This window comes from Branchiostoma belcheri, unplaced genomic scaffold (assembly GCF_001625305.1).
Source record: "Branchiostoma belcheri isolate BF01 breed outbred unplaced genomic scaffold, Haploidv18h27 scaffold38, whole genome shotgun sequence".
Lineage (NCBI taxonomy): Eukaryota > Metazoa > Chordata > Leptocardii > Amphioxiformes > Branchiostomatidae > Branchiostoma > Branchiostoma belcheri.
This window is the reverse complement of record NW_017803998.1, coordinates 2,192,239-2,202,226: the sequence shown is the minus strand read 5'-3', so window position 1 is coordinate 2,202,226 and position 9,988 is coordinate 2,192,239. Positions and strand designations below refer to the sequence as shown.

General features: G+C 43.4%; 1 protein-coding gene and 1 long non-coding RNA gene across 2 annotated transcripts in view; both read left to right on the top strand.

Annotated features, from left to right (window-relative positions):
* The window catches only part of LOC109476588, an 8,738-nt gene extending 5,323 nt beyond the window's left edge, over positions 1-3,415 (top strand). The window contains exon 3 of the long non-coding RNA XR_002140618.1: positions 2,487-3,415. This is a non-coding gene — a long non-coding RNA (uncharacterized LOC109476588). The remainder of the gene's footprint in view (positions 1-2,486) is intronic.
* Positions 3,416-7,120: 3,705 nt separating this feature from the next.
* LOC109476525 (zinc finger protein 572-like) lies at positions 7,121-9,537 on the top strand. Its single transcript, XM_019777507.1, has 3 exons — positions 7,121-7,229; positions 7,474-8,445; positions 8,948-9,537. The coding sequence occupies exons 2-3, from the start codon at positions 7,480-7,482 to the stop codon at positions 9,392-9,394; spliced, it is 1,413 nt and encodes a 470-aa protein (XP_019633066.1). The 5' UTR covers positions 7,121-7,229; positions 7,474-7,479; the 3' UTR covers positions 9,395-9,537.
* The last annotated feature ends 451 nt before the right edge of the window (positions 9,538-9,988 follow it).

The window sequence follows — 9,988 nt, the reverse complement described above, 5'->3', positions numbered from 1 at the left end:
ACGTACACTACATCACTTAAACCGCTCTTTTTGCTTCAGAAACGATACAGCAGGATAGCGTCAAAAGTTTCATTCACTTTCCCTACTGCACCATTGTTTAAAAAGCTCAAAATACTGTCCATAAATGACATAAATAAACTACAAACAAGTCTTTTAATGTACAAGATAATGAATAAATGTCCTTGCCTTCCTGAAACCTTCCACGACACCTACACCTTCTTATTAAACTCAGACATCCACAACCACTTTACACGCCAATGCAATTATTTAAGACCATCCAATGCGAAATCGAATCTTCGTCAATTTACAATCACGTACAGAGGCCCAACAATTTGGAACAACCTAAGTAGAACTTTACAAATTAGTCCCTCCGTCACCATTTTCAAAAATTATACTAAAGCAACCTTCATAAATAACCCCACACATTCTTAATTTTTGTTTAATTTTCCTTGTTTACTACTTTTCATTACTACTTTTCATTATTGTATATAGTATTGTATCGTATTGTATTTTATTGTTTTGTTTCATTTACCCGTTACCTAGTAAGTTATTTCTTATTTATCAAATTTATTTGACTTGTTAATTAAGTTATGAAGGGAGGCCTCTTCATAAGCATTTTTTGCTTCCGGCCTCCCTGCACTGTTATATTTCATTTATATTTTTTTGTGTCTGTAGAGTCCATTCCACGTCACCGTGCGGGTGTTTTCGCTCATTGTTTCGAATTTTTTTGAAATGTTTGTAACCTTTTCTAAAAGAATTCCATAGTTTTTAAACATTTCGAACTTGGTTTTAACTTTGTAAACAGTTTTCCCAAATCATAAAACATTCGAAACATTCTAAAAGCCATGTACGATGTAATAAAAGACTCCGCGGGAATACCATTTTTTCGAAAAGTTTGTAATTGGCTAAATGATCTGTGAAATCACTAATCCCCCCTAGCCGACTGCAGGCCGAAAATAGAAAGGACGGGGGGCATCCCGTGGAGATTCTGGCTGCCCGATCCTCAGCACCCGGCGATAATGTAAACAAACACTCCACCAAACAACGGCCGCGGCCCGCGTGAGAAACCAAATCCAGTGCGCGGCGGACATGGCGGAACTCGCTTCGTGAACTAGTTCCTCTCCGCTCCCCTTCCCTCCGCGGCTGTCTCCACTAGTGTGTCATTTGTAGTGTAATCACGGCGTGCCAAAAAATCAGTCAAAACTAAGAAAATCGCGGCCACATCGCTCTACAAAATGCGCCATCTTGTCATTAATATATAAGTAGTAGCGCACGATCTACGCGCTCTGATTGGTTCACCTCACATGACCTGCGTTCTGATTGGATAAGCGGTATCACCGGCAGCCGCGGCAGATTCAGCGAAGAGAGACACATTTTCGCTGCTTTCTACGTTTTTTCTACGACCTCTTAGCAACATCCTATTAAAAATGGGTGATTAGACTCTAAAAGAATTTTCGGGACAATTTCTATGCGCCGATTTGTGGTGTAATTTTGTTGTTCGAGCAAGATAAGGTAACCCGCGGTACCCGGAAGTCAGTGTACCGCTGGATTTCCATGGGCCATTTCCTTACGCATAAAACACAGTACAGCGCTGGAAATCAAGCCCGATAAGTAAGCAGAAGCTTGTTGAAACCGACGAAAATATGAAGCACGCGCCGAAGAAAATGTGTCAAATCGCCGACAGGGTTGGAAAACCAAGGAGAATTGGGGAAACCAAGCGATCCGCCCGTACCACGTCCAGATGGCCGCGGACGTCCCGCCGCGCCGCGCGAGGTCTACACAGAAACCGCCTGTGGAGCGGGATTAGCGCTTGATTGATAGCAGGCAATCTTCTTTTCGAAATATTTCGAAATTCAAATTGTGTTTCTAAAAATTTTGAAATTAAGATCCCATTTGATTGCCACTTTCAAAATTTTTGCAAATTATTCCAACATTTTCGAAAACATGCTACTCGGGTGCTTACATTTTTTATAATAATTTCAGAATATTTATAATATTTTCGAATTATTTGAAACTAATTAGAAAATATTAGAAATATGATGAAAAAACCCGCACGGTGACTTGGAATGGACTCTATTGTTACATTTTTTTAAAGTGCGAATAAAAACTGAACTGAACTGAGACATATGGCCAAGTAAGGATTTTGGTGCTGTTTTAATACTCTAGAGGTTCCAAAGTTGTTGGTTTTTTTTTCGACGGCGTTGACGCGTTGAAGTCGTGACAATGGTAGTTAATGTGATGGAGCTATTATTCTATTTAGTATGCGTAGGTTTTGCTAGTTTTGTTGTTTGTTTTTATTCAGTGGCAATCCTAGTGCGTTTACGTGTGAGTACAGTTGTCCGTTTTGACAGGATGGGCCGGCGTGAGTTTGTACTGTACATGTATAGGTTGACCCAGCCTATGTTCTGGGTCAATGTCGACGTCGCCAGTGTTTGCAATTGGTTGTCAGGTTGAAACTGTGGGGCACATGTCTTCTTTTTTTTCAGTGTACATGCAGCGACCCTCGGCCAAGAATGGTCATAACGGGGCACACGACAGCCAACGGGCACCGTCTCTTCCGTTCCTGATCCGGGGAAGCTGACCACTGATGGACCTGACATGTCAGCCACCCATCCATCTGGCCAGGGATGTACTTCCCCGGGCACTTTCTCTTCTTCTCTTGCATTAGGGAGCAGACCGTCCACGTCAAGCCACCGCCGGACACACCCTCATCCCCCGAAACAACCAACGTCTGCATCCCCAGCCCTGAGACATCCATTCCCGGTCCTGGGAGAGCTGTGAGGCCAATCACACCACCTGAGACCGACGTGACGGCAGTTCCTGGCACAGCCGATGCGACGAGGCCGATCTGAACGTGCACGTGCTCTTCGATGTCCAGTATAAGGGCGCAAAAGACAATAGAGTCTGCATGATCGATACCAAATGTCATAATGTCTGAAGAAATTAGCCAGAGGACCACCCCTTGACCAAATTGTTTGATTGTCTGGATCCATCATATGTCCTAGTAGAACTACAAGGACAGTAACGACAAAACATTTGAGCATAAAGAACGACAGTCATTGTAACAACAACTAGTTCAATTGTATTGTCAATTATTTTATTACATTGGGCTTCTCCAGTAGCCAGGCTTTGAGACTGGAAGATGATAGACAGTCTATATTGTAATCGAAACTGATTGCTGTTATTCGGTACATCCAGTTATCAAACTAACGAGTACATCAAACTAATGATTCACTGCTATACAATAATACAAGGGAGGGATGTATGGTATTTATAGCAGGACATCTGCATAGTTTTTGTACAATATCCAATGATCATGTGCAACAGGAGTTCCCTGGCTGTACAGCTGTAATAGGTGACCTAGTACAGGTGTCTCCCACTGCAAGGTCAGAGGTCAAGTCTAAAAGTCTTGACCAAAGCAAGTGTCTGTGTCATTCCTCAGTTTGTCACTTCCTAGAGTTAGGTCCTAGGTCAGACAAAAAATGACTATTCTGTTATGAATGATAGGCAGGACAGGTTTCAGGATGCTTAATATTCAGATGGACAAAATCACATCCCCCAACTTCATCCCACCTTTGAACAGACTAACCCATGTACTTGGAGGATCTGTCGTCCCTAGGCTCGGCCTCGACAAGATCCACAAGACCACCCTACTAATACCAAAACTTCATTCCATTACCACTTACTAACCCTGTACTTGAGGACAATCTGTCGTCCCTAGGCTCCGCCTCGACAAGATCCACAAGACCACCCTACTAATACCAAAACGTCATGCCATTACCACTTACTAACCCTGTACTTGAGGACAATCTGTCGTCCCTAGGCTCGGCCTCGACAAGATCCACAAGACCACCCTACTAATACCAAAACTTCATTCCATTTATCTCACCTACTAACCCTGTACTTGAGGACAATCTGTCGTCCCTAGGCTCGGCCTCGACAAGATCCACAAGACCACCCTACTAATACCAAAACGTCATGCCATTACCACTTACTAACCCTGTACTTGAGGACAATCTGTCGTCCCTAGGCTCGGCCTCGACAAGATCCACAAGACCACCCTACTAATACCAAAACGTCATGCCATTACCACTTACTAACCCTGTACTTGAGGACAATCTGTCGTCCCTAGGCTCTGCCTCGACAAGATCCACAAGACCACCCTACTAATACCAAAGCCTCACCATCTCATCATCAAAAAAAAAAAAAAACTTTAAAGTTCCGCCGCATTGGGTCCGCCAAGTTTCCTTCCCGTCATGCTAAGAAAATTATGTCAAGTGCTAAACACAATCAGACTCGCCTATATTACGTCAAAGCCATCGCCTCTATACACTCCTGCCAAAATGAACACACAACCAGGTAGGCTTAGAGTTACCGCTCTTTCCAAACCTACCGCTAGGTGCCGTCCTTACACTGTAACCCGGTGACAGGTCCCACAATGCATCTCCCTCAACTTTGACCTGCCCCATTGCATGACGGGAAACAAAATGGCGGCGCCCATAAAATCCACCTAAAATAGAACAGGTTTTGCATACTGCAAACCTGTAATACCGCTTAAGGTAGCAGGTCACAGTATTAATGGGCAACCCCCGGGACGATGACGCGGGTATAGAAAGTAGTGCAGCGAATATTCTTGAAGGCTGGGTAGAAAGCCTGATAAGAGCGTCAGCCAGATGTAAATTGTGCTGTGTGGTGTAGGAATGTATCGAGTTTGAGACTGTATGATTTGAATTGTGAAGGTTTTGCAGTTCGTGTATAAATGCGCCGTATTGCGCAACTGGCTTTCCGGGTGAGTCGGCTGCAGTTCAGGTCACGTCCGTAGGAGGCGATTTCAAAGTGTACGTTACGAGCAGATACGCCGACAGGATTTTTTGGTTTCTAGATATTTTGTAGTTTGTACCTTCTTCTGAAACATATTCGATTTTCGTATTTGTGAAATGCACCCTGCTATAATTTTTACCGCGTCGAAGTGAGTCATCTTGGGGTCCTTAACTAGAAATCCCCATAGGGCGAAAACTGTGTTCTGCTACCTTCAAGGAGTACAGTTTGTCGCGCGCTCTGAACTGTACTTCCTTTGGCGGACCAACTGCCCTGGCATGTTATCTATCCATTTTGCTAATTTCTACGCTTTCCAGTCACTTCTGAAGCCTGGTAGAGGCTAGTACCACATATCTTTTCGCTAATGAGGAGTCGACAACTACTATTATTTTGGAACTAATTTTTCCACCTATCTACGTGATAATCACAAGCAATTATGCCCCACCCCTCCCCTTACACACGGAGTAGTTCTGCAATCTTTCATGACTACCACATGGGGAGGAAACACGGTAGATTGCGACTCTACAACCTGTGTTTTAAACTTAGAACTGGTCTTGGAAGCTCAACGACTGGTAGAATAGTTTTTACTAACTGAATTACCTGTTTTAGAAACTGTTGTGATGGATTGGTTGTTATTAAAAAATGAGCTTTTAGCACCTAGCCTTTCATTCGGTAATTAGTTTAATTATCTCTATATATAGCTACATAATTGCAAGTAATTACGCCCCTCCCTTACAAGTAGCTCTGCTGCAATCTTTCACGACTACCTCAGGGGAAAGATAAATGTACAAATGTATAAGACCTTTAGGTGATCTCCATGACCAGAAACATAACATATCGCGACTTCACAACTGTAGTGGTTGACACCACTACACTTAAAACTGGTCAACGACTGGTAGAGTAGTATTTTCTTACTGAATCAGTACTTACCTCTTTTAGTCTGTTGTGATGAATTGATTGTTAGTGAAAATGAGCTTTTGGTGACAAAACGTGGTATCCAAAATACAACTTCTTCGTCAACAAAAGCGCTACAAATCGAGGAACAAATTTTGAAAACTGAATGCCAGACAATCTACTACAGCAGAACCAAACGGAGAAGTAATTTTCATTCTAGTCTTAAAAGTCTGTTTCTGTAACCTAATCCTACTCACATCTGCAGTTTAAACCGGTAAAACCACTCGATGGTGTAGCCAGCAAAACAGAAACAACAAACACATGCCTCTGGATGAAATACCTCATTCTCTATTAAAGGTAATGGTGAAACCGCTAAACTGCCAGGCAATGCGAGCAGTTTCACAGTAGTTCATTATTTCAACCTGCTTCAAGCCCTCACCAACATTCAAGATAAATAAGACTAGAACCACACGATAGGACGACAAGAAGCACAAAGATACTGGAACGAACAACTCTTCTCTTCGACATCAAGCATTCCTTGGGACTATTGATCTACATACCTAATGCTGAGGTCACATTTCCAAATCGGGGCCCACCCGGGCAGTCTTAAGGAACTGGCGGGCCCCAGTCTTAAGGAACGAAAAGTATGATAGAAAAGACAACAAAGCAAACAAAAGTTGAAAAAAGTACTAATGGGAACTATTTATGATATAAATTGTTGATTTTTCGTTAATCGGCCCCGGTTTGGAAATGTGACCACAGCATTATGTGCGTATATAAGAACAGATGCTGCTACTTAGGTCTGCATTAGCAGTACAGCGCGGATACAGCAGGGTTTACTTTACGATACTATGTGGGAATTATTGTTAAAACTACACCCTACAATCTAAAGAGCACAAACTACACCAAGTACTAACTACACTAACGATACTAAGAGGGAGTTATTGTCAAAACTACAGCCTACAATCTAAAAAGAACTAACTACAAGTGAGGCATACCTGAAATCCGAGGTCTCGCGACTAAAACCTCGGACAATCGTATCTTCCAACCTCAGCTCTGATAACAATAGCTGCTCTCTGGTTGGGTACTCTAACTAGCCAACCAAGGATTACCTATGAAACTAATTTATGTAAGCCGCGCCTCCCTTGTGGTCTGACTACTACAGTAATTGTTGCATAGCTCCGGAAGGTATCCTGTTGACGTTACAGCTCATTTTTCTGTGTGTTTTGATCAGGTGTTGTGTTATCTTTTATTTTTATATATATAAATGAGTTCCTTACTGTAAATCGTAAGACAATGTACCAAGTAACGCCACGATCTTGCTGTGAATGATAAGCTGACATACGTCGACAAGATGCGAAGTTCAGGTAAGTCAACCTTCGTGACCCTTACGACCTTTGAACCTAACGCAGTCTGTCGCTCGCACCCCACCATTTTTGTCCGCGAATCTGTTTTCTGACAATATACTCAAGATATTTTGCCTTCCTTGCCATAATACATCGATTTAGAGCGAAAAGGTAAGGACATAAGACAGTTATGAACAGATGTAGGGATTTAGACGTAGCGTTTAGGTCCGTTTTCTTTGTTTATTTTTGCTATATGTCGCTAGACTTTGTTGTTTTGAGAATTTCTCTCTGTTGTACATGATGTAGGAGTACTGTTACAGTAGTAGTAGGTCGGTTGAAAGGGGTGGGGCCTAATAGCATTTGCTGGCAAATGTGTTATCCACTGAGTTTCACCAAGTTCTTTCTTACTTTTTAGAGAAAAATGTCAACTCCAGAAATCCGAGCTTGCGGTCTGTCAAAGGATGTGACACTAGCAGTCCTGCCAAGACTGTATTTGGAGGAAATACTCATAGAACTCACACGTAGGAACATCAGCACTGAGTACAGTAGTAGGGAACATCTGGTGACGGTACTTCGCGATGTGATCGAATACGAATATCGTACAGCAAATCCAGAAGCTGTACAAAAGGGTGTAGAGTACGGTGTGGCATGGAGCGATCAACGCAAACGTGCGCCGTTTCCAGCCAATCCGCGTACAGATATGCAACAGTTCACAAGCGAAGCGAATTTTCCCAGCGCGTACGCACAGACGATGTCGAGTATCTGGTCCCCTCCTATTCCGGTAACCCAGTACAGCTCGACTTCGGTCGAGAATTCCGCCAACAAGACGACGCGAGAAGACTACACGAACTTTAGCATATTCCCGACATTCACTGCGATGCACAAACCGGCATCATTTGGGAAGACTCCCCCTAGACAAGATACTAGTAATCCGGAGGCTAACTTCAGCGCCAAAACCAAGGACACTTCTCAAAGTCAAACAGAGATAGTCATGGTACGAGGACCGCCGTCAAACGTTGAAGATGCATCATGGGATACCAACGAATCGGATGTCTTGGAGCGACTGGTTCCGACCAAGAGCGATACAGCGGTCGCTGGTGATGCCAAACCATCCCACAGTAATACAGAACCCTCCACGCAACAAGAGGAGACTAAAGAAACCAAATCCGAGGATGCGACGGTTTCGAAGAAAAAGCCCAAAGAGTCGTCTTCGGCGAGCGGAAAACGGCGAAGGCCGAGGAAGGCGACGCCAACCAAGAGGGGGACGAAAGCGAAGAAGAAAAAGTTGAAAATCGACGAAGTTTGGTCGGGTTCTGACTCTGAGGGAGATTCTGACCTCACAGCGGTACCCAAGGCAGTTCGTAAAGGTGGCCAGGACGGTTGTGAGGTAATTATCATTTCCTTTTAACTCAATTTTATCTTTGTGATCACAGCTATAGGATTGTACCTTATTACTCTGGTATCACTTTCTATATATAAACAAATGATAAATGTAATTCTTTTTATTCTGAATGTATTGAACAGAATGATGATAGTCATCATGCAGATCTTGATGTGTCATCAATCCCAATTACATATAGCAGACTGATAACTGTGGGGCAAAAATGCGATTTCCATCTACGGAAAACGGTTATTTTGTATCGTAAGCTGGTTCTAGCTATTTATGGGTGGTACCCAAAAATAAAGGGACTCATCAGGTAGCTTGTTTTGGGGCTTTTGTTTCAAACGCTTCAAGTATGAAATGATTGTGTTAAGAAATGGTGGTAAATGTCAATATCAGACAGATTTCCTCATCCTGAAAATTTTTTTTGTTTTGCCACCCTGAAATTGCATTGGATGCCTTTTCCATTATGTAAGCTTACTTACATGAACTCCTGTATTGTCTGTAGGGTGGTGAGGAAGATGTCTACCACTGTCCACAGTGTGAATACACCTCTAAGGTCAAGGTCAACATGCAGCACCACATCCGGACCCACACCGGCGAGAAACCCTTCAAATGCTCCGAGTGCGACTACTCGGCCTCCCAGAAAGTCCACCTGGACACGCACATGACCCGCCACACGGGCGAGCGCTCGTACATGTGCGAGGAGTGTGGGCACAGGACGGCCTTCAGGTGCAACCTGGTCAGGCACCTGCGGACCCACACGGGCGAGAAACCCTACAAGTGCGAGCTGTGCAGCTACCGGGCCATCCGCCGGACGCACCTGACCAATCACATGCGAACGCACACCGGGGAGAAACCCTTCATGTGTGAAGAGTGCGGGCACATGACTACAGACAAGACCAGTCTCATAAGGCACAAGAGGAACCACACTAGTGACAAATTTCACATGTGAATGAGATACTGAATATTGGATCTTTCTTTTGCACAACCAGTATAGTCTCTCACCTGCTTTTAACCCTTGTCCTGCGGAGCACAACAATTGTTGTTCTGCACATACAGTACCATCTATATACATGTAGCACCCTGTATAGGTACGATTTGGGGGTATTTCTCGTGCAATGCATCACACTGCAGCGAAACGCAACGAATGCGGAAGTAACTATGCCACTGCAGGGCAACAAAATTTGGGGGTCTATGATGTAATTAAGACATGAAATTATTGGAAAATATTGTGCCAGGAATGCCAGCAGGACAAGGGTTAAGCTAGGATGTCTTTCAGACATCTGTTCTTCCTTATAGAACCCGATTTTTCAAATATTCTGGTCATTTACCTACATACTGACTGAGTTGAAACTACACTATTCTCATAGAGCAAAAATTTCCAAAATTCTGACAGAACATGGTTAGTGGAAGGGCCATGGCCTGATTTTTAGGGTACCACCCAGAAAATAAAGGACTCATCTTGGGGCTTGTTTCTGCAGTTTAAATGCTCTAAGTATGAAATGCATGAGTGGTGGAAGTAAAATTTGTCTTGTGCAGGTAATTT

Excerpts from the sequence above, each read along its gene's own strand:
- LOC109476525 (XM_019777507.1), top strand. The coding sequence starts at position 7,480 with ATGTCAACTCCAGAAATCCGAGCTTGCGGTCTGTCAAAGGATGTGACA. Across the intron at positions 8,446-8,947 it reads GTGGCCAGGACGGTTGTGAG|GGTGGTGAGGAAGATGTCTA; the intron begins GTAATTATCATT and ends TATTGTCTGTAG.